Genomic DNA, 25300 nt, shown 5'->3' with positions numbered 1-25300 from the left:
CAAAAGGCATAACCAAAAACTCGTAATGGCCATAGCGCGTACGAAATGCCGTTTTAGGAACATCGTCCTCACTTATTCGTATTTGATGGTAGCCAGTACGAGGATCAAGTTTCGTAAAATACCGAGCTCCTTGGAGACAGTCAATTAGATCGTCAGCCCGGGGCAATGGGTACAAATTCTTGATCGTCACTTTATTCAAGCGTCGGTAATTAATACACATATGCCATGTGCCCTCTTTCTTTTTAACCAAGAGAACTGGTGCACCCCATGGAGATTTACTATAACGTATATAACCCATTCGTAAATAGTCCTTGAGTTGCTTAGATACCTCATCTTCTTCGGATCGACTTAAGCGATACAGAGGTATACTTATTGGTGCAACACCAGGTACAATATCTATACGATGGTCTATATTACGTTTAGGAGGTAACCCATCAGGTAGTTCACTTGGGAAAACATCATGAAAATCATTTAAGATTTCATCAAGTTGTTGTTGTTCAAAATATGTTAATTGAACCGGGACATTATTGATATCGTAAATGTGAATGTTCGGATCAAGTACACAATAAAATAATGTAGAACAAGACAACTCGGATATTGATGGACACGAGGAAACAATCGAGAGGGATTGTTTTTTTACACATTGAATAAAATGCGTACAATCGTTCAGTACAAAAGAAATGGAATGACGAACCCAATCAATAAATAAAGAAGAGTTTTTATTATAAAACCAGGGATAACCCAGTATTACATCGGTGGTACAAAGATTCATTACATGGAAGTCTACTTCCTCTAGATAAGTATCAATATAAATTCCTAATGAATGAATCACCCCGTTGATGTATTGTACTCTTCCATCAGCCAAGTGCACCGTGTAGGTGTGATCACTTACGGTGGGTTGGATTCCCCATATCTGAACCAAACGATCATTCACAAAATTGTGTGAGCTTCCCGAATCAAATAAAAATTGTACGGGAGATCCATTGATATACCCGTTTGCACGTAGTAAATCATTGGGACCCAATACATAGTGAGGGAAAGAACATTGACAATTACTTAAATGATGTGTATAGACCTGAAGGACATTAGGAATCTAACCTTTATGGTCTGCAGCTTTAGCTTTGTTGTCGTGCTTTTTCCGTTGGAGCTTTCGACATTAATCTTTTGTATGACCCTTCTTTTTGCAGAATACACAAAAAGGATGTTGTCGCTTACAATCGCGATCCAGGAATTCGTTGGGTGTCTTGCGTTTCCCAACAAATTGCGACTGCTTAGTCCCGGGCGCTTCGTTGGGTTTGTTATGGTCCTTCTTCGAAGTGCATTGATAGTGAAGAACTATTTCAACGGCCTCTTCGAAGGATTTTGGATCCTTATCGTGCACTATCCAGTGATAGTCCGAATTGGGGATGCCATTGACAAAACAAGCTATCAACCAGTTGTCCCCTTCTAGACCCGATTTTTGGATTTGGGTTCTAACATGGTGAACATAATCTTCTAGCGAGGAAAATTTCCTGCTAGAGAGGTTCATTAAAGCTTGTGCTGCCTCAGTTCGAGAGGGAGGTTGTAGAAATTGGCCCTTAAAAACCGTGACAAAATCTGTCCAGGTATCAGGCAATTTCCCCATAGTACGGAGCCCACGCCACCAGGTGGCGGCCTTACCCCCGAGTTCTCGGCCGACATATGCAATCTTCGTACTATCTGGCGTGGGATAGAGCTCAAAATGAGACTCCCATCGTCCCAGCCATGTGCAGATTGCTTCTTCGGTTCTTTCCTTTTTGTCTCCTGTAAATGGCTTAACGACAAATGATGGTTCACCTTGTCGCTCATCAGGTCTATTAGTCTCACGTTGTAGACTAATGACACGTGCCTCAAGAGCACTCTAAGATTGCCGAAGTTCGGTCATCTGTTGAGCGGTGAAACTAAGGTATTGGGTTATTTGTGCCAAATACATCTCAGTGGACATTTGTCTAAGAGGATTCCCTTGAGTTCCTTCCGCTTGAGCGGATGACATCGGGTCGTTAATTTGAGCCATTAAAGATTATTTCTGGAAAAGAAATAGGATAAGGTCAGAGATATAGTCATAACATCATGTCGTGATGTAAACATATCATGGGCGAGCATTAATCGATATCATTATCTCACGTCAATACCCCTCTAGACGTATGAGATGAGGTTCAAGATCAGGTTACTATGGTAACACAAAGGTGTTTTAAAAACCATGGGGGTGACAAATAAATGTCTTTCCCTGATCTCTATATCGATTTTTTCATGGTGGCTCCCCGAGGCTCAACCATGTATGTTCGCGTCATGAATAGTTTATACACGAAAAAAATGTTAACAATAAACTATGTTTCGGTGCCCACATATGTGGTTTCGGCTCTTTAAGTCCTATTACGAGGACCCCGAGGTGCACTTAGACCTTAAGTCTAAACATGTGTTATAGTCATATGTATCAAGGATGTTGTATGGTCTTGGTCATATTTGAACTCGAGACCTCGAGAACAAATACATTAAACACTTGAGTCAACCAAGTAAGTTGCTCTTCTCGAATGCTTAATGTTTGATGCGTATAAGAGATATGCGAGACAATTGATCATATATGTTTTTTTTAAAAGAACATATATGTCAAGGGTCCTTATTTCGCCCTCATTTACCAAAACTATGTTGGTACGTTACCTAACCTCAAGTCTCGTAATTACGATAGCATACGCCAAAGTGCAACCTAATGGTCAAGCCAAATGAGCCCTCGTTTCGTAGTAGGCTCACGTGGGCCATCACATGGTCACGTCATTACGAATGCCTCTCGTAAGAACGAGCTCATGGTGGCATCGTATCCATGTAACGAGGGAGGGATGTTGGATACGTGCGTCATTGGAGTGACCTCACTTGAAGTGGGTCAAGCCCTACGTACTCAACATCATTATGGCTATTGGTGTTTCTTTACGTAACGAAATCGAGGTCATCAACGGGGTTATCAACAATAAAAAATTGTTGAAAAAGGGATGGTGACAATGCCATTCTCACAAAAATGTGAGGACGGCCACCAACATCCTTTTCCCAACAAGGACAACTTTCGATATAATCACGTAATAACGAATATACACATATGTTTACTTATCACATATATACGATCAAATACGTATATATGTGACCACATATGCCTATATTAAACATATCGTTATATTAAATAGCCACAAATGATGTGAGCGAGATACGTAATCGAGGTATATACCTCTACGCACACGAAACATCCACAAATAAGAGATCATCGTAATACGTAATTGAGGTATTGACCTCTTACACAATACGAGACCAACCGCATATCGTTTACAACAAATCAAGGTATTAAACTCATACGCAAACGTAACATATGTTCGTGAACGTAATACGTAATTGAGGTATTAACCTCGTACGCATACGACACTCATCACATATTATTAATATGTCAAACGAGGTATTGACCTCGTGCACATATGTAAACGTTTTAGATAATCAATTAAAGACCACTACAACATCATTGACTTAATGAAAAAAAAAGACATATAAACTAAACACATGATTAGATGGGAGAAGAGAGAATAGAAAAAAATAATAATGGAAAGAGTTACCGAAGTTCTTTGTTGATCGTTGTCTGGATCAAGGCCGACCGCACATCGATCGATCAGCATCAATCAAAAGACAAATGAAAAACAAAGAAACATTAGTACATAAATCAGATACCAAATATTAGAGATCTAAGTACTAACGTAAGCTTAAGTTAAGGATAAAGAAATGATAGATAGTAAGGAGAAAAGAAAGAAGGGTGTCGATCCACCCGACTACCCCCGAGCGAAGGGATCGAGACAGACTTGAGCCTCGATCGACGTCCCATACCACCGTCGTGGCGTCAAGTCGTACCTGGTGCTGGCGCGCTCGCTACAAGAGTTGACCCACCACACGAGCAGAGTCTCGATGTAGTCAAAAGATCATCAAATGAGGGTAGCTAGGCCTCTTATTTATAGTGATACCCAAGGCCCCCAGGTAAGTTCACACTTGACCTAATGGGTTGTCTCAATCCCGAGGATTAAAAGTAATCCTCGCCTTCTTTACACTCTCGTTTAACCCTCACACTTATCCACGTGTATAGAATACTACGGTAAATTCTCACCACGGGATATTATATGGTCATGCCCGTAACAACTACCATCTTTCATGTGGATGCAATTAGAGAGACCATTGGTGATGATGTTATCACGCCAACTCCGAAGCAAATCGTCGGTCTCACATGACATTATTAGGGCTGAGTTCACTCTACCCCCTATGTTAGTAGAAGCACTTTTTCAACTGGTAGTCTTTATACACAGGATACATAACCAACCACTTGATAGAATATCCCACCAAGCCTTTAAGGCTTCTCGAGCACTGTATGAGTCCGGCTATACTAGCTCATGGTATGGCATGATGGTGAGTTGGCTTCTTGCCAACGGTCTAGACATTACTAACCTCCCCCCCCTTAAGTACGACCACACGACTGATAACACTTTAATCTCTCATGAGGACCGTAATAAAGTAATACGCCAAGAAATATGGCAAATTTATACTCGATATAAATGGATCACCCCACTAGAGCCATTCCCATCTAAAATGCCGTACTATAAGGAACACTTTATGCACTTCTCTGAGTTAGGTTTTATCACGCGCCCAAAATATCTAGATGTATTCTTACCACATGCACTAAGGGTTGCCATTGGTCAACTTAGAATATCATCTCACCAACTTGAGATTGAGAATGGACGTACTAATGGAGTCCCTAGGGAGGAAAGGATATGTAGGTTATGCCACATAGAGATAGAGGATGAGTACCATTTTACATGCAAATGCCCCACCTATGCCGAGATAAGGGCAAAATACCAAGACATACTTGGTTCCTCTCCCACCCTTCCTAAACTATTAGATACACTAGATATAAAGAAATTAGGTAGATACATATTAGAATTGAAACAACACAGAGAGAATAAATTACAAAACGTTGATAATAATGTTGCTAATGTTTACCAACATATAACAAATGAAGTTTTTCAGGAACAGGGGGAGACAATGAATGTCGACACACCTGCACCACTCGGACTTCTCCTTGATGAAGCAGAAAATCAAAGAAGAACCAAACGCGCTCGGATGTCGGGTTTCAAAGCAACTCGACGAGATGTAGAAGCAATAAAGAAAATAAGGGAACGTGAACTACACCGCCTAGAAGCCATGGCTAGGGCACTCTATGCATTGGGACCATGGGTCACACCCACACCAAAAACTTTTGACCTCCCACTTCTTTTTGAGAGACTTGGGTGGAAATGAGATTAGGCTTAGTGCAAAGTTTTGTACACTACTAGAACTTTCTTAGCTTAAGCTATTTTGTTTCATTTTTAGTTTTGATGATTGGATAAACACTCATTTTTGTTGTAACCTATTTGTCTCATGGGCCAAATTTGGCCTTAGAAGACGTTAATATATCTTTCTTTCTCTCTCTCTCTCTCTCTCTCTCTCACACACACACACACACACACACACACACACATATCTCTTCCGATGCACATAATCACTCTTGTTTCTTTACATGGTATCAAAGCAATTGGTAGTCTGATCCAAGACTATTCACGTGTGTTGTGTTAAGCCTACGTTCATGAAGAACCGATCGATTGTTGTAGCAACCTCTGCACAATCCATATCATAGAGAAGAGTCAACATGAAAACCCAAATGGGAAGCACTCTTCCTACCAAGAAGCTCGACAGAAACAACTTTGCATCTTGGGAGTACACTATGCACCAATATATTGTTAGCCAAGGCTATTGGAGCTATATCAAAGGAGCGCAAAAAACGCAACCTAGCTTGGGAGCAAGCTGACTACCTAGCCTGGGAGCAGACTACGAGTCGTGTGTTATACTACCTTGCGTCGTGCGTACATGACCACATGCTCGGCTATATTCGAGTGGCAAAAACGTCAAAGGAAGTGTGGGGGAACCTCAAGAAAATCTTCGCGACCAATACGGTTGCATGCAAACTTCAACTCTGGCAGGAGTTGAACAATATTCAACAGAGGGACATGTCAATCGGCAGTTACACCTTGAAAATCAAGGAGTTGTGAGACGTCCTAAGGTCGATCGATGTCAGCATTGACGACGATGAAATGGTGCCAATATGCCTCGGAGGTTTGGCACCTAGGTTCGGCACAATAAGGTCGGTCGTTCTCGCGAGAAAGAATCCTCCCTCCTTCTTCGATCTTCAGTGAATGTCACTAGTTGAAGAGAATCACATCTGAACAAGGAACAATGTGCAAGGACACATGCTCTATTCAAACTTGAATGGAGGATCAGGACAAGGAAGGCCATGGCAGAAGAGGAGAAGGCCGTTTCGGCCAAGGCCGACAAAATCAAGGGCAGACCCAGGAGCACAACTTCTACTACTTGCAAGAAGCCACAAATTCATGACGCGGAGCCTCGAGTAGAAGGGGGAGCAATCATGTCAGACCCAACCGATACAACAACTCTGTTCAGTGCGGATATTGTGGAAAATTCGGCCACTACGATGCATAGTAATGGATCCTCTTGGATCCTCTTGCACAAACCTATTTTTGAGGCTAGTAATGGTCACATTTTGTTGTCTTTTATGTTTCCTAGATATTCTGACATTATCATTCTCCAATAATGGAGCTTGTGCTTCTTGCTGAAGCCATGCTTTATATGACACAAGAACTTCCTCATAATTCTCGAAACCTAGAAGATCAATGAAATCGTTTGTTAGACAACCGAGGAGCTCAGTCTATTTCCAATCATAAGATTCTTTCTTATTTTGCTCAAGTTTTTTTCTTAGTTGTTTCTTCAAGTAAGTTATTTTCACACATTGATCTTCTCTATCTTAAGCCTTTGATAGATTGCAACAACAGTCAGGCTTGATGACGCTCTCGACCAACCTAACCCCTTGGACGCCTGCGGGTTGTGCGCATATTGTAATCAAGCTGTTGACAATGCACTTTTCCATAAAAGCTAAGGTACTTCGCGTGTCTTTTTCAGTGTTAATATATTGAGCCCAAACCAATACATCTATGACATAGTTTGATTTTGCTTGGCAGAACATGACGATGATCATGCTCTTTGGAAAACGTACGGCAATGAAATTTTTGCGAAGTGTGATGTGAGCGTTATCATCCTCCAATTGGAATGCATTACTAACTAACACTTGAATACTCAGAAACAATCCTGGAGTAAGAAATGTGAGGTTTTCATTCTCACACTCTAGCCTTCTGCCCATATACACAAACATATCCTTATCCTCAACTAAATTGTTGTCACTCTTTTCTCTTGATGAAGTCCATTGGAGTTGTTCCGCACCCACATCCTTGGACAATATGGTAAGAATGAAGATGAGATCTCCATGGTTGCAAGGGACTTTGCAACATAGGTGCATGGGTTCCATCAATTGTACTAGTAATGAACCCTCCCCTTTGGATTTGGTAATGGATTCAAACTTCTCTTCTAGGAAATATTTAGGGATGTATCCTTTCTCAAATACAATAGTACCCTTCACTTTAGATGCTTTAGAGTTTGGGAAATGAATCAAGTTGCTCATGATCTCATTGCAAAACCAATTGGGATCAAGAATGATGTGTTGGATTCCATTTATGTATATGATGTTACCAGACTCATTTAAGGACATGGCGATGGAATTTAATTTAGCTTTGTCACCATTGGGATTTGAAAGTTGGGCAGCCATATGGCAGATTTCTCCGAATGTCTCCCATGTAATGATTCGTTCATTTTTATTCTTCAAATGCTTTAATAACTGTTTGCTTACCCGTGTGCAGATGTCGTACAACTGAATACCTTGGAGCATATCTTTGGCATCGCTGAAGATAAATTCTGCTATAGCTTTTACAGAGTCCTTCCTGGCATCTACATGGAAAGGAGGGTGTAGGATGTCAATCACCCCTTCAAAATCTGATCGAACTGAATCAATGGAATGTAAGAGAGCGCTAGTGACAAACTCCATTTGATCGGCTTGTGTGAATACCACGATCACTCTGAGAGGGATGATGGACTGGCGGCTTTTGGAGGCGAGGAACCGAAGCCAGTACCTGAAGCTTGTTTGGAAGTCTCCTCTGTTGAATCTGGAGTAATGGAGGCGGACGAGCTGCTGTTTTCTGGCCTGCACAAAAAATGTCGAACACACACACAGAGGAAAAACAGAAAGAGAAAGACAAAAACTTTTTCGGGGGCAAACGAAACCCTCATTTCTATTAGTTTATATACCTATGCATAAATAGTAAGAAATTACAGATTTGGCCTTTTCTTACTATCAATCTCCCACTAAAAGGCCAAACTAGGGATCAACAAAGCTAATGGGGAGATTGAACAAGACCTACACATCCTACTTGATGAGTATGTTACACAATGTACAAGAAACAATGTGTAACCTCATGACCTAAGTTATCCCCATCAAGTGGCAGCAATGCTCTAGTGCTTCGTGCGATAGAGCCTTGGTCAACGCATTTGCGGCATTGTCTTGAGAGACAACTTTCTCAAGACTAATATAGCCAGCAGCTATGCATTCTCAAATGAAGTGATATCTCACTCCAATGTGCTTGGTCTTCGCATGGTATACTGGGTTTTTAGCGAATGCAATGGCACTCTGACTATCACAAAACAATATGGGTACAAGCTTAGATATGCCCATGTCACAAGCTAATCTGGACAGCCATACGGCTTCCTTACAAGCTTCGCTAGCTGCGACATACTCTGCTTCTGTAGTGGACAGAGCAGTACATTTTTGGAGACGAGATCTCCAAGATATCGCACCTCCCATAAACTGAAAAATATATCCTGAAGTGGATTTTCTGCTGTCAGAGCAGCCAGCATAATCAGAATCTGTGTATCCGATGATGGATATAGTTCCACCACCTAAACATAGACACCTATTCTTAGTGCCACACAGATATCTTAAAATCAGTTTAACTGCCTCCCAATGTTTATTACCAGGATTGGACATAAATCTGCTCACAGCTCCCATTGCGAAAGCAATGTCTGGTCTGGTCGCTATCATAGCGTACATAAGACTCCCAACAACGGATTGATAAGGAACCTTGGACATGAATTTCTTGTCCTCATCGGATGTGGGGCAATCACGTGTGCTCAGATTTACATATGAAGGTAGTGGAGTGCTTAACGGCTTCGCATTCTCCATATTAAACCTCATGAGCACTTTCGATATGTACTCAGCCTGAGACAAGTAAATACATCGCTTACTCCTATCACGAGTGATACGCATACCAAGAATATGTTTTGCATCTCCCAAATCCTTCATGTCAAAATTCTGGCTCAAGTTTTTCTTTAACGAGGATAACTCATCCTTGTTTTTACCAGCAATAAGCATGTCATCAACATATAATATCAATGTGATAAAACTCCCATCTGAACAGTTTTTCGTATAAAGACATGCATCTTCATTGCTTCTAGTACATCCTTGAGTCTTCATAAAGGCATCAAATTTCTGATACCATAACCTCGGGGACTGCTTAAGCCCATACAAACTCTTCTTGAGTTTACATACCAAATGTTCTTTTCCCAATACTTCATAACCTTCTGGTTGTTCCATATAAATGTCCTCATCAAGGTCCCCATGCAAGAAGGCAGTCTTCACATCCATTTGGACAAGTTCCAAATTCTGATTTGTAGCCAATGAAAGCAACATACGTAATGTAGTCATCTTAACTACAGGAGAAAAGGTTTCATCAAAGTCAATTCCATATTCTTGCTTGAAACCTTTTGCAACCAAGCGTGCTTTATACTTTGGAGAAGCACTATCAGATGTATACTTATACTTGTATACCCATTTGCATGGCAATGCTTTCCTGTCCTTTGGCAAAGGTACTAAATCCCAAGTACCATTTTTATAAATGTTGTCCAATTCACTTTGCATGGCCTGTTTCCATTTCACATGGTCATTTACAGATATGGCTTCATTGTAACATGAAGGCTCACCGGAATCTGTTAGCATTACATAATCAGCAAATTTACTAGGTGCCTTGGGCACACGCATAGATCTCCTCAATGAATCCTGAACCTGAGTGCCATCAGGTTGTGCATGAGAAACCTCATTCTGAGCATCATCATTATGAGCATATTCTTGCTGAAAAGCATCATTTTGCACATCATTGTGCTGAGCATTATCATTTTGGGCATCTTCATCCTGGTCAATAACAGTTTTTTGTGACTGCGAAGCATCTACATCAATAAGATTTTTCTGTTTTTCATCAACAAAAGGCGTACTATCTTTAAATGCAACCTTTCTCACTTCTACCTCCTTTACGGACTGTTTATGCATTTTGTTCTCGTCAAAAACAACATCACTACTTCTGACCACAGTACGTGTGTCAGGGTCCCATAAGCGATATCCAAACTGTCCATCAATTCCGTAACCAAGAAATATACATTTTCTGCATTTATAGTCTAATTTCTTTCTTAAAGTTTTTGGAATGTGTACATACGCTTCGCATCCAAAAACTCTAAGATGAGCATAATGAGGTGTCTTGCCAGTCCACACCTCTTGTGCCACTCTTAGACCTATGGCTGTGTTCGGTGATAGGTTAATCACATGGACTGCTATTAAAACAGCTTCTGCCCAAAAACCTTGCGAGAGGTTGTCATGGTGTAGCATGGAGACAACTCTGTCCTGGATGGTTCTATTCATCCTCTCAGCCACACCATTTTGGACAGGGGTGTAAGGAGCTGTAAACTCTCTCCGAATACCTCTAGACTTACAAAAGTCAACAAATTCGTGAGAGGTATACTCACCTCCATTGTCCGAACGTAAAGCCTTAAGCTTTATGTCCTTTTCTAGCTCAACCGAACTAAGCCATTTTCTGAAAGTGGGGTATACATCATCCTTTCCCTTAATTGGATAAGCCCAAACTTTCCTAGTGGCATCATCAATGAAAGTAACAAAATATAGGGCACCACCCAAAGATCTTGTGGGCATAGGTCCACAAACATCCGTGTGGACAAGATCCAATGGTTTAGTGGATGAGTTTACACTAGTCTTATGTGCACTTCTAGTTTGCTTACCATGTTGACAATGCTCACATAAGGCAAAATCAGAGAATGACAACTTAGGTAAGTGGCCATAACGAGATAGGATTTCCATGCCATTTCTTGACATGTGGCCCAAACGACCATGCCAAATGCTCGTCATTGGCTGGTCTGTGACAGCCAACAAGTGTTCCTTTTGATGAACAAATAGAGGGTAGAGGGAACCAACTTTGTTTCCTTTTGCAACAATCATATTTCCTTTCGTTATACGAAAGGATTGAGAAGCAAACATCACCTTATATCCATTGTCATCAAGCTGACCAACGGAGATCAAACTACGAGTTAGTTGGGGAACATGGTGTACATCTTTAATGGTCAAATGAGCACCATCACTAAAATGCATTGAGATATCTCCAATGCCAATCACATCGCATTGATGTGAGTCTCCAAGTCGAACTTTCCCAAGCGACTTGGCTTCATAACATGTGAACCACTCTCTATGTGGAGTCACATGAAACGATGCACCGGAGTCCAACAACCACGTATATGATGGAGAAAAGACCATGTTCACCCCAGCATGTGTGCTAACATCATCTAGGACCAAGATGTCCGTCTCACCACATGTTGCATTTACTTCCTCCGTTTCCAACGAGGAAGAGGGACCACTAGATTGTCTACCATGCCCTCTAGCATTATCTTTCTCCTTATTTTTAAGGGCATAACAATCTTTCTTAAGGTGACCCTTTTTATGACAGTAATGGCACTCCATATTTTTCTTCCTAGATTTGCTTCTACCTCTATCATTTCCACCACTATTTCTTGTTTGGCTTCTACCACGATGTTGGTTCTTGCGAGGACCAACATCAGAAACATTATATGCATCTCCATTATGTGATGCAATCACAGATTTTCTACGAATTTCTTCACCTAAAAGTGCTCCACATATATCATTATAGACTAGTTTCCCGTTTGGTGCACTAGCACTAATGGCAGTGCAAAAGGTGTCCCATGATGTAGGCAAAGTGCATAACAGAAATACACATTTCAGCTCATCATCAAAAATCATTTTCTGAGCCAGTAATTGTGACCATAATGCATCAAAATCATTCAAATGAGAAGCGACATTGTCATTGTCCTTCATTCGAAGATCATAAAGTTTTCTCATTAGATAAACTTTGTTTGATGCGGTCTCTTTTTCGTATGTACTGGATAGTTTAGTCCATAGCTTTTCAGCTGAGTCACAGTCCAAGACCGTGAAATACACGTTGTCAGCCAGGTGCAGTCTTATGGTAGACATTGCCAAGAGATCGAGCTCTTCCCAATCGTCCTTGGTCATGCCCTCGGGTCTCTTGGCTTCACCACTTATAGCTCTTAATTGCCTTCTTTGAATCAGGACATCTCTCATCTGATTCTTCCACAGGGCAAAGTTGGATCCGTCAAATTTACGGATCTCAAGGTGGTCTTTTCCACCCATAGAGTGATTTCTATGGGAATTGAACGAACCACCGCGTGAGTTACTTGAAACCTCGGACATTTCAGAGGCAGCCATTCGGAAGCTAGGTAAACTTGGTCAATCCCAAATATAAACAACTAACAATAGTTGAGACACTACTCCCTACCTAGTCTCAAGCCGTGTTCTAGGGTAGGTATATGTGTTCGATTGAGGACAACACCTCTTTCTTATATCAGCCAAGGTAAAATGTCTGTAACCAAGACGTAACTTCAACATCACAAACTCACATCAAGTGAGCAAGCATCGAAAGGGAAAAAAAAGAAACCAAACACAGGTTCTTTTGCATGTAAATCCTCACTTCTGAAACAACAAGTCTTCTCTGTTTCTACCTTCCACCAAGGTCTATTTTTCCCCAAAAAATAGGCACACAAAAAAAAACTGTTCAAGACGGAAACGTGTAGTAGATATTACCTCTGTCGAGGTCCTGAAAAATAGCACGCGCAGAGGGGGAAAACGCAGAAATGTAGATGCTTGTTGCTACACACAGTCTCACAAAGTCCACGCTCTGATACCACTGTTGAATCTGGAGTAATGGAGGCGGACGAGCTGCTGTTTTCTGGCCTGCACAGAAAATGTCGAACACACACACAGAGGAAAAACAGAAAGAGAAAGACAAAAACTTTTTCGGGGGCAAACGAAACCCTCATTTCTATTAGTTTATATACCTATGCGTAAATAGTAAGAAATTACAGATTTGGCCTTTTCTTACTATCATCTCCAACTGTTTTCTCTGCTCCTCTATGGCTACTTTGGCTATCCATGGGACTCCAAACAAACATGAACATGGATGGGAACTGATAAGAGTTGGTTCCTATGTCTGGGAACATGCAGTCGTGGAATGGATGGAACTCTTGTTGGCCTGCCATGTCCCACAGTGACACTCTAATTCCATCTTTTTTGATGGCTTGCACCTCGATTCCTTGTGTACGATCTCTTGTAAACAGGGCTCTTGCCCGATCCCTCTTGCGCCCATACATGGAACGCATGGTGGATACAAGGGTAGTCTTTCCTGCACCAAACAAATGCAGTGCAAGTGTGAGATGGAATCAGGAGGAGATGGACAGCTCGTCCTATGAGATGTGCGGCAGCCGTTAGGATGGCCATCCGTTGTTCCATAGTGTCTCTGAAATCAAACATCATGTCTCTGCTCCCCCATTCCCAAGCTCGATGTTTTACCCCATATGACACATAAAATATGTTCACATCTTCTTCTTATGTGGTGACGAGGAAGAGGTTCTCAACATTGGAGCGATTAATTCGCAGGTCATGCGAGAGGTTGAGTAGAGCTGCTCTGGATTTCTCGCACGCTTCTCTGATGTCATCGGGTTCCCACGTCGTGGTGATGACTTTGTGAGGCTTCTCCATGGAAGGAATGAATGAATGTGTGGAGGGAATGAATGAACAAGAAAAACAAGGGAAATTATGTTAAGGAATGTTATGTAGACTCACTTCGTATCTCATATAATAATAATAAATGAAAATGTTAGTTTTAGCTAAAGCTAATTGATGATAATTTCATCGAATTATGTTTAGCGACAAACATAACAAGTATTGAAATAATCCACACTCAAACACATAATCTCTCTTTCTCCCCTTCCTTTCTCTTTTCTAGATCGAGGGTATTTAAAGTTTGATCATCACTTACTTGGCCATTAATGTGTTTGATGCATCACAATTCAAACTGTATTTTAAATGTTTTAACGACAAAACATTTTCAATATGAATGAGACAACACCAATGTGAGTCATCTTACATTACAATTCTTTGTGGCTTTTGGCATCTTGCTCTTCTCTCATGTCGGATGTTTACCGAGTCCCATAAAGTCAGAAATTTGCGGCATGTTATTCTTTTATAGTGCAATGTCACATTTCTTTTCCTTTCCATGACTTTTGCTTGGCCTCTACAGAAGTTTGGAGAAGATGTTGGTCATCTTGTGGGCATTTACAAACAACATCATCATGTAAATGGGAAGAGGCTAGAAATGTAAAACCAAAATCAAAACCAGAATCATAGCTATATTTGCAAAATCAAAACCAAATATTAAAATCAAGCCAGTTGTGTAATAGTTTGGCAGCTTGGTTCATCATAGAGAGAGAGAGAGTATAAAGGACTTCTTTTGTGGCAATTGACAATGTTAAGAGAAGTCACAAAATCTCAACCTTGAAGAGAGAACTTTGCAAGGTCACATCTCATCATATTCACCATTTGAATTGGTGTAGGGTGGCTTTGAGGTTAGAGTCATAGTAGTTTTTAGATCCCTAGAAGGGTTCTATATGTACTTTGTAGTTAGTCATGGTGGTGTTTTTTTTTTTTTCGTAATGAAAAGTTATTATTTTTAAAAAAAAGAAAAAAGAAAGAGAGTATAATGGAACAATAATAGATATTTGATTGTCCATATTAATGAGTCCAAGTTTGACGTACATGACCAAATCAACATATAATCTTGTATGTGACTCCTTTGTAAGAAAAGGGGTTACTCCTATACATATAATAAAGACTCTTGATTGCAAAATATTTGGGTAATAGATCTACATTTCTTCCTCTTCGGCGAGTCTCCATTGATTTAGGAGGACATGGGCAGCAATGAGAATGGTCATCCATTGTTGTTCCATAATGGCATCTCTCAAATCAAACATCATGTCTTTGTGCCCCCATTCCCAAGCTCAAAGTTCGTAATGACCATATAAGTCATAATGTAGAACATTGTTTTGAATTCACACAATATAGATGAGGAAGAGGTTTTCAACATTGACGTACTCAAATGAAAATGTTCTAGTAATAAATTAAGAGGAAAAACATCAACACCAAAAACAACTCAAGAATAAAAGGGAAAAAAGATAAAGATATTTGCAATACTCAAATAACGTGAGACGAAAAAAACACTTGTTGAAGTTGTTTATGTGTGTCTTTTTTGAAGTTGTTTCTATGTTATCACTTGGAATTCTTTTCTATCCTAAACACAAGATGTGAATATATGATTTGTGAATATATAACGACACTTGTTTTTCACAAACATCTTTCAAAGTTTAGACTTTTGTGTCAAAAAATGATGTGAAAAAGCCCAATGTGTTATAGATAATAGAGTGATGATACCCATGCAAATCTATCATTTTTATGCCTATTTTTTGGGTGGGAGCTCGAAGGGATCAGATGAACACTATGTCATTCCATTGTTTTTCCGTGAAATCATAGAGGTACCACTACCTTTTCGAACAAGACTTTTGGCCCATTACACTAAGTTAATAGAATATATTGTGAAGGAAAAAACCCAACTACTTAATATTAATAACTATTTTGTATCTTTATCTTGACTCACTTGCATGTTGTGTCTTTATCTTGACTCAGTTGCATTTTGTGTCGTAGCTTTGAATGTGTGTCCCAAGGCACGAAATCAATTATTAGAAAAAAATTGTTCTAACATGACACTTTTTGGATGCAAAGGATTTGATGGGAAAGAATATATTAATATCATTTTGGTGGTGTTATATTATTATTCATTCTTCTTTTTCCAGATTGTCTACAAGATGAGGTTTTGAGCTAGCTACTCTCAGTATTTCATCTTTGCTGAAAATTATGACTGTATAAATTCTATAGCATACGGATAGTATAATGAGTAATGCCCCATATTAAATAACAAACTGGAAGTACTAGGTTAAGTAATTGAGGAATAATTGTTTGCTAATTATTTTTGTGGGAAGGAGAAAATTTTCGTTGAGAGTTTTTTTTTTTTTTTTCACGAAAAGATTATACTCCATTGGTATTAAAATGAAAATGGCCAAAGACAATATACAAGACAATCCAACAATCCAATGTTTGTAATAACTATAACTCCTTCAAACAAACATGAAGACTAGCCTTCAATACTTCCTTCAAACCCTTCGGCAATAAATTATCCAGGATCACTAAACTGGTGTTTGACATGCGAAACAAACATAAAGCAAATAATGACTATTATTTTGTGTACATGCCAAATAAACATGAAGACTAGTCTTCAATACTTCCTTCGAGCTCTTCCGCAGTAGATCATTGACGATCACTCAACCGGTCTTTGATATTATAATTGCTTTACACTATCTGCTTCCTCCTCAAAGATATGTAGGCTGTAAACCAGTTTTTCATTGACTTGGGAAATTGTTGTTCTTCAACACTTGTTACAATTGCTGCATTTGTAGACAACAAACCTACCATGATATGCATGCACTTTGAAATTCCTTCATCTCCACAACCTCTAAACAATCCGCTTTATTAGAAGAAGAGAATAATCCATCAACAGTCTGGTTTCTTAAAGATAATTTGAACTTTGACAAAAGATATTGTGGATTAGTAATTGAGAGACTACTTATTCAGTGACGTCAAGGATTGTAGAATATTCAAATAGATATCTCCCCCTTAAATGGCAAAACAAGAAAAACAATCGAAAGATACATGACATTAATTGTCCAGTAGGCTTATGTATATTTCCTATATTTTTGTTCAAAAAAAGAAATGTACAATAGACTTAAAAGTCCTTTTCCAAAAGACAGTAAAATCAGATGCTCCAATACCCCAGTTTCCAAAACTCTTGACTGTCATTGTAGGTCCTATGGCTATTGCAAGAGTGTAGGGCAACTCTTCTTACCATGTTTGTCCACTATGGTTTTGCCCAATAAAGATTATGTAAGGTTGCCCACTTTGTCTACCCTATGCACCACTTGTTTTTCATCTGATATTAGAAACAAGATTACGATGATTAGTCGAGCATACCTTACGAACTCATCACAAAGGATTTCGGTAAAGACATCTCTAAGTATATAATGTGAGCCATTAATCAGAAGGATTGTGTTATGCAAGTAGAGGTACATAGAACTAAAGAAAAGAAAGAGGCTTTTTTATCTTTGTAAAACTAGGCCCAATAATATTAACATACACATATCGTCGTACTAGGCGTATTAAGGAGACACACACATGTACAAGTTACAAAGGAATGAATGTATAAGGGTCATTTTCGCTCCTCTAAATTTTTGCCTTGGTGATTAAAATACCCAACCCTACGTATCCAATAGGTCAAACCATGATTTATGATCGTTATTCAATTCTTCAACACCTCCTCTGACTGCATTAGCAGTTCGAGATGGTTTGCTCGAAAGGCCTTTCACTTGTGCATTTGAAACATTTCCTCAATGCATGCCATTAGTACATTGTAGTGGCACATATTTACATGTGTAGGTAAAAGTTTTGTAATTTTCAAATCATGTGTTGACCTTTGGTGAGGGACCAAAGTAAATAGGACACCTAGAATCAAAGGTCAACTGGGTCATCCTAGTGCGAACCTTCCAAACTCAAGTATACATATGAGGAACTTAGAGCACTATACATGACCTTTTTAACATTGTGAATGGGAAAGATGCCATCTCTAGTTGAGTGCCTTAAATCAGTATGTTGTGTCATTGTGTCTTTGAGTGTGTGTATTACTCTATGGTGGTGTAAATCTTTAGATATTAAGGGATTAGATCATAGTTCAATGTCCCTACCTCCATCAAAGGATATTTTCACACCCTCAAACTTGCATTCCTATGTGCACCCCTCTAAAATAGAGATATATTTTCCCAAATTTAATATTGATATTTCAAAAACTTTTCTTGATTAGACAAGGGCTTCCTTAGCCTCTCCTACTTGATCATTTGTAATGTCGAACCTCTTGGTGATGTAGTTAAGGTCATGAAGCCTTCAACTTTTGAGAAGAGGAGGACCACGTCTCTTGAACAAACTTGGAACCGCAAACAATGAAGCCGTGAAGTGCACCCATTAAGCATTATGGTGGCTTACTCTAAGACCATGTGGTAGAAAGTGGTAGTAAGTAGGAGGTGGAAGAGATGTTGGAGGTTTTGTGTGAAAGATTGTGCTTTTGGAATGTCGGTATTGGTCGTGGATGCGATCGTTAGGCTTTTTCGTTGTTGTTCAGACAAAATGGTATCCATTTTAAGGCCAATCAAATTTGTGCTAAAATGAAACCAATTCTAACCATGGAAAAACCAATTAAAAAATAGGAATTTCCTTAGTATTTTTTTCTCATTGGCCAAAGATATTGGAAGGAAATAAGGAAATAAGAAGAAAATGTTAGAAGGAAGATAGGAAGAAACAGAGCAAAAAGCAAAGAGTTCCCATTTTCTGAACAACGATTTGTGATCTGAAGAAAGAAGAGAGCCCACGGTCTCATTTGGAACGTACATACACAGTTATCATCAGAATTGGTGAATTCTAGTACGAAGCTTTTGAAGCAATTGATTTATTTCTCTTTCTTCCGTTTTCTCTCTGATGTTTTGATATTTGATTCTCATTCAAATTTTCATATTTTTAGTAGTTCCTGCGTTTGATAGAATTTGCATGCTTTCATAGCGGTATTTGTTTCAGGTTTTCTGGATCTTTTCCATTATTGTATTTGATTCAGTTTTTCATTTGTATTTGGTTCAGGCTTTTCTACTGCATCTTATTAATAAGACGATTTTGTTTCAGATTTTTTTGCATCTTCTTAATAGATGTATTGATCCAGATTGTTTTTTTTTCATCCTTTCTATAATTGTATTTTCATGTAGAGCTTTTGCATCATCTTAATAGACCTTTTTCGATTCAGATTTTTGGCATATCTTATATTAGATATACTTTTCACTCGGAACTTATGGCTTTATATAGTCGTATTTGATATAAGTTGCATGTAATGCACTGATGCTTTAATAACTTTCTCATAAACCTGAACTCTTCTTGGTATTGTCTTCATGGTATTGAGAGGTGTGTATCTTCGTGCATCAACACGAGGATTGTTTGTTAGATTGACATAGAGCTTATGTTATAGAACATAATGAGAGGAATTATGCATTTTGGTTTACCATATAATGAGAATAATGATACTACCCATAGGAGATTATGCATATGATCTTTCAAAATTTTGGGGGTATAGTTAGACAATTTTATGTTACTCTAAGTTGATTTCCTTTGCCTATTATCGCCATACCATAGGTGAAAGCCATATTCCACTCAGTTACTCAAACCTCGAAAAATAACACTATGAGTAACCTCGAAAAATAACACTACTTTACTGGTTTACATTGCAAATTGTAGGGTATTAACATATGACCATATGGTCCCCATTTGACATCTCTAGCAATCAATGTAGATCCATTTGGCCTTTCATCCAAGAAACAAAACTAGAAAAATGATGCCCTAACCTTGGATAAGAGCCATATTCATTATGAGAGACTACAAGGAAGGAATGTACAATATCCAAGCGCAATTGCAAAAATTTTGTGCCATGTACATAGTTGTCATGGCGTAAACATTTATGGTTTTTCTTGACTTTCAGGCAAGGAAATACTAGCCAAGAGATTTAGAAATCCACTCTTTGATGCTTCATACAACTCTAATAAAATATCTAATGTACTATTCCTAAAATAAAACACAAAACACTACACGCACAAAACAAAGCTAACTTAATGCTTGTAAACGATGCTACATCAATTCTTTTGCAAGATAAACCAAACACATTACTTATGAACAAGGAAAAGCACACATTGTACAACTCTGATTATTTGAGAGTAGAACATTAAAGCTTAATTCCTATCTATTGTAAAACATGACAAACATTGTTAACTCCAAAAGCCCAAGTAGGTTTGTCAACGAATGGATTAAAGTTTGGAATAAAACTTTGTTTCTATTAATTTAGTTTAGCTTCATGGGAAGGGCCTTTTGTTCTTCATAGTGTTTCTTGCATAACCATGCAACTCGAGTACCCCCGTCTATTTTGGCACGCCAAAGACAAAACTTCTCAGCTATGTTTTGGTCTGTTACACCTCCATTCTCTTCTAATATAAGTGCAAAGCATGTTTGCCATTCTTTGAAATACTCTTATGTACTTGGACATATGTGAGAGGTTTTCGATGAGGTAGTTTTATCAAATTTGGACTTAATAATACTTGATATCATAGGGTGTTCTTTCGCTAGTTTGAGGTGGGCAGTCCAATCCAGTATGACAGAGCTTGCAAGTGGAGCAACAAAGTTAATACCGAGTCTAATAGCTATAGTCAAAATAGAAAAGAAAAAATTAATATATGGAAGAATTTTATGTAGACTCTCTGAACGAGACTCTGACCAAGAGGTGAGGGTGATTCCTGGTTGGTTTTCCACGCGGTGTGGCAATGTTGCATGCTCACAATACAAATGGATTTGCACGGATAATGCTCCGAGCAATGAAGTTACCAAACTTGTCACGTTCTTGTCATGACGATTAGTTGTAAGGATGGCGACACATGGGAGTTGCATCTTAGCCTTGTTCTCCATAGCCAAAGTCAATAGCTTACACATTGATTTCTCAACCTTGGTCATGACATCTTTCCTTATACCACAAAGTTCTTGATGTATTGCATCCATCTTTTGTGAGAGCTCTTTATGGTTGGTCTCTATCACATTATATAAAATTGAGATGGCCTTCGCCATGACCTTGATAGATCGCATCTCAACATCAGTTGCCACCTCCAATGTTTGATCGTCTAGATGTTGCAACAAACTATTTTCCAAGCTTTCATAGATCATATTTTTTTCGCACTCTCGTTCCCTAGTTACGTTGATTTCATCATCCTCAAAACACAATAATGGATTTTTTGCTTCTTGTTGGAGCCATGCTTTACAAGATGTGAGAACGTCCTCATAATTCTCAGAACCAAGAAGATCAATGAAATCATTTTTGAGATGACCACGTATTTGATCACGACTCCGTTTCCAATCGTAAGATGTTGGCTCGCCTCGTTCAAGTTTTTCCCTAAGTTCTTGCTTCAAATAAGTTATTTCCACACATTGATCTTCTCTTTCTTGTGCCCTTGATGGATCATGTAAGCAGTCGGGCCGGATGACACTCTCAATTAGCTTAACCCCCTGGATGCCAGTGGGTTGTGCACATATTGTAATCAAGGTGTTGATGATATGCTTCTCCACATAAGCTAAGGATGTTGGTGGATGACGTTGTTGGCTATTGGTTGGATGATCAAACTGAATGAGCACATCTATCACATGCTCTGATTTTGCTTTGCAGAGCACAATGATGATCTCTTTATCAGGAAAACAAATGTATATAAGATCTTTACCCAACGTGACCTCCGAATTATTGTTCCCAAATGATTGGAAGGCATTGTTAAATAACACTTGAATCCTCGGAAACAATCCTGGTGTAAGAAAAGTGAGGTTTTGGTCTTCACACTGTAACCTTCTACCCATATGTAGAAAAACATCATTATATTCATCATCTACATTATGCGTGCACGTTGATGATCTCCATTGAAGTTGCCCCATGCTGGAGCCATCTGTTAATAAGGCTGGGATAAAGATACAATCCACATTGCTATTGGGAACACCATGATTAATGGCAATTTTGCAGCATAGGTGCATTGCTTCCATCAAGTCTACTAGTAATGGGCCCTTACCTTTAGATCCGGTAATGGATTCCAAGCGCCTCTCTAAGAAATCTCGAGGTGTAAATCCGCTATCAAATTTAATTGTACCCTTTGATGGTTTAGAATTTGAGAAACCAATAAGTCTTCCCATGATTTGATTGCAAAACCAATTGGGATCAAGAACGATGTGTTCGACTCCATTTATGTATATGATATTACCGGACTCGTTCAAGGATAGGGCAATTGCCTTGAATTTAGCTTCACTATACAAAAGGAATGGATAACATATCTCTTTGAACTTGTCCCATGTAATGATTAGCTCATTTGTGTTCTTTGAATGATCAGAGAGACGTTCACCCACTGTTGTGTAGATGGTGTACACATGAAGACCTTGGAGCATCTCTTTGGTAATGCGGAAGATATGTTTTGCTACGTATCTGACTGAATCCTTCTTTGTAGCATCCACTTCGAAAGGAGGGTTGACAATGTCAATCACGCCTTTAAATTTTGATCGAAGTGAGTCAATGGAACGTGAGAGGGAGCTAGAGACAAGCTCCATTTGATCCGCTCGAGTGAATACCACGATCACTTTGAGAGCGATGTTGGAGTGACGGCTTTTGGAGGCAAGGAACCTGAGCCAGTACCTAAAGCTTGCTTCAAAGTTTGACTCTGTTTTCTCCTCTCCTTTCTTGTGATTTTTGCTCTCAATGGGACTCCAAACGAACATGAACATGGATGGGAACTGATAAGCTCTGGTTCCAATGTCTGGGAACATGCAATCGTGGAATGCATGGAACTCTTGTTGGCCTGCCATGTCCCACAATGACACTCTAATTCCATCTCTTTCGATGGGTCTGACCTTGATTCCTCGTGTGCGACCCTGTGGGGCAAACAAGACTCTCAGAAACTTATCTCTTTTGCGTGGGCTATACATGGAGCGCATGGTGGATACAAGGGTAGTCTTTCCTGCGCCAAACAAAATGCAGTGCAAGTTTGTTTAGTGTGTTTAGCTTGTTTGATTATCAATATTTGAGTGTGTGGTCATGTTTTTACCTGCGAATGGATCTCCACAGATGAACAACCGGATGGACGTCGCAGGCTTCATATCTGATTGCAAAATGAAATCGCGCTGGTTCCTCTGCAGCTGGGCCTCAATGGCAGGCTCCATCCTATGAAAAGGGCCTTTTATTTCAAAGAAGAGAAGGTTGGAGCGAGAAAGTGCATCCACCACTGCAACAGTAGCAGATCGGCTTAAATTTACTAAGAAACCTAATTGAAGGCTATATAATTGAGGAGGAGATGAAGGGAGGGTGCTGCCAGATGTCTCTGCCCCTTTCTTTGGCGGTGATAGGTGATCCATGAAATCCAGTAGCTCCTCCTTTGCCATATATTTGTTAGAACTGTGTAGAGAGAGCTCTTTGAGCTTCGGCCAGTGGCGCAGGAAACCGGTGCTCCGTCTCCAGTCAATGGGATAACCGGAATGTATGTGCAGTCTTTGGAGAGAGGCTGCGAGGGGTGAATGTGAGGTATGAAGGCCCGCCAATTTCACGACTAACTCTTCGAAAGATACCGTGACATGGTGAAGGTGGAGGGTAGTGAGGGAGGTGAAGTCTCCGGATACTCTCATATGGTGAAGGTGGAGGGTAGTGAGGGCGGTGAAGCCGCGTAACACCTCTACGCACTCATCGCTAATCTCCATCAACTGAAGGGAAAGATGTTTGAGGCGTTTGTTTTTCTTGAGGGCACTTAGAAGACCATGAACATCCCTGAATTCATCTGCGCAAATGAGGAGGCTGCTGGGGCCCGCATCATGATCTGCTGCGAGGGAGAGAGCCTCCACCCAACCCCTCTCCTCCTCCGTGATCCCATAGGTGATTTTCCGTTGAAAAAGGAGGAGACGGACAGCTCGGCCGGTGAGATTGGCGGCAGCCGTGAGGATGGCCATCCGTTGTTGTTTTGTAGTGATGGCATGGCTCAAATCGAACATTATGTCCCTGCTACCCCATTCCCAAGCTCGATGTTCTACCTCTTCTTCATTGGGACCATATGACGCATAATATATCTTCCGCGCACCTTCCTTCTGCCATCGTGAGGTATCGATGAGGAAGAGGTTCTCGACATTGGCGAGATTAATTAAGAGACCATGAGATGTTGAGGTTGACGATGAGAGGTTCAGTAGAGCTGCTCTCGATTTCTTGAGCGCTTCTCGGACCTCATCGGAATTCCAGGTCGTGCCGATGAGTTTGTGAGGTGGTCGTGGCTTCTCCATGGAAGGAGCAATGAATGAATGAATGTGTTGAGGTGATGAATGAAAGAAAAGAATGCAAATTATGTGAAGGAAAGTTAAAGGACTAGTCTATGAAAGTTAATCGGATGGGAGGCAAACAAAACAATTATTAGAACAATGGTCAAGAAGTCAAAAATGCATGACTTTTGGTTAGCCTCCAAGGAAATACATACACACAAGATTATCATGTCAATGAGAAGATGCTAGAAGTATAAAACAAAAACGGGCTTGTTTTTATATTTGTAAACTCAGAACCAAATATTACAATCTAGATAGTTGCTCATTATAGAGATGGCATAGATTGAGATATTCGCATTCGTGGGGCCTACCCCACGAATTAGTTTGGCTCATTACAGAGATGCCATCGATTGACATATTTGCATGCCTCCCCCACGAATGCATACAAATACATGAAAAAGTAATCGATAAGCAAAAAAAGGTTCATAATTGTTAACACATTGCTACTTGCTCAACATCTATATAAGCAAAAAGTTAGCATTGACTGGCTCGAGTTTACGATGCTTTGCCCATATGCGAGATGAATAAAGCTAGATTGTACCCATTGAACAAGGAACCTAATGTTGAATTTTGGTGACGCATATTCAACCACCGATCGTGGAGCAACTATATCCAGCTCGAAGCTTTTGCTTGAGCATGCGGTACATTTCCTCTGTACAAAAAATTGAATATCACCCACATGCTTCAACCTTCAAATATCATAATGAATTCCTGAATCAATATAACTTGGACAAAACCTGCCATTTTAGCTTCTTCACCACTGCTATTGATTTATACTCGGTGTGGTCATATATCTACGGGGTTTCAGACCATTCAACAAATTAAAACCACATAATCCATCCACATCCTTCAATAGATTGTCAATGTTAATCTGTCATAAATTTTCAAACATTGAGGCTAACTAAATATGTTGTCTCCATGTGCGTTACAGTTGTGTTCAAGCATGCATTAGTTTTTGGAGGGTGTGGTGCTGAGCTCAACCTCATCAAGCTCTAACCTTGAGACACTACC

At 39.7% G+C, this 25300-nt stretch overlaps 1 protein-coding gene across 4 annotated transcripts in view; it reads right to left on the bottom strand.

The window, feature by feature from the left end:
• The window catches only part of LOC147865970 (protein TORNADO 1-like), a 135947-nt gene extending 111406 nt beyond the window's left edge, over window positions 1-24541 (bottom strand). The window contains exons 1-3 of one of the 4 annotated variants that reach the window (XM_087316317.1): window positions 23038-24253; window positions 22015-22950; window positions 20220-21906 (exon numbers count right to left, since the gene is read on the bottom strand). In XM_087316317.1, coding sequence (XP_087172443.1) covers window positions 20447-21906; window positions 22015-22950; window positions 23038-24253 — 3612 coding nt within the window. In that variant the 3' untranslated portion in view covers window positions 20220-20446. Of the gene's footprint in view, window positions 1-20219; window positions 22951-23037 lie in introns of those variants that run through there. The other 3 variants (XM_087316316.1, XM_087316315.1, XM_087316311.1) reach the window with 3 other exon arrangements.
• Window positions 24542-25300: the final 759 nt, after the last annotated feature.

This window comes from Azolla caroliniana, unplaced genomic scaffold, assembly GCF_043228905.1.
Source record: "Azolla caroliniana isolate FFs.n. ecotype wild unplaced genomic scaffold, voAzoCaro1.0.p SCAF_3, whole genome shotgun sequence".
Lineage (NCBI taxonomy): Eukaryota > Viridiplantae > Streptophyta > Polypodiopsida > Salviniales > Salviniaceae > Azolla > Azolla caroliniana.
Note: the sequence above shows the minus strand (reverse complement) of the source record. Positions and strands in the feature narration are given on the sequence as shown.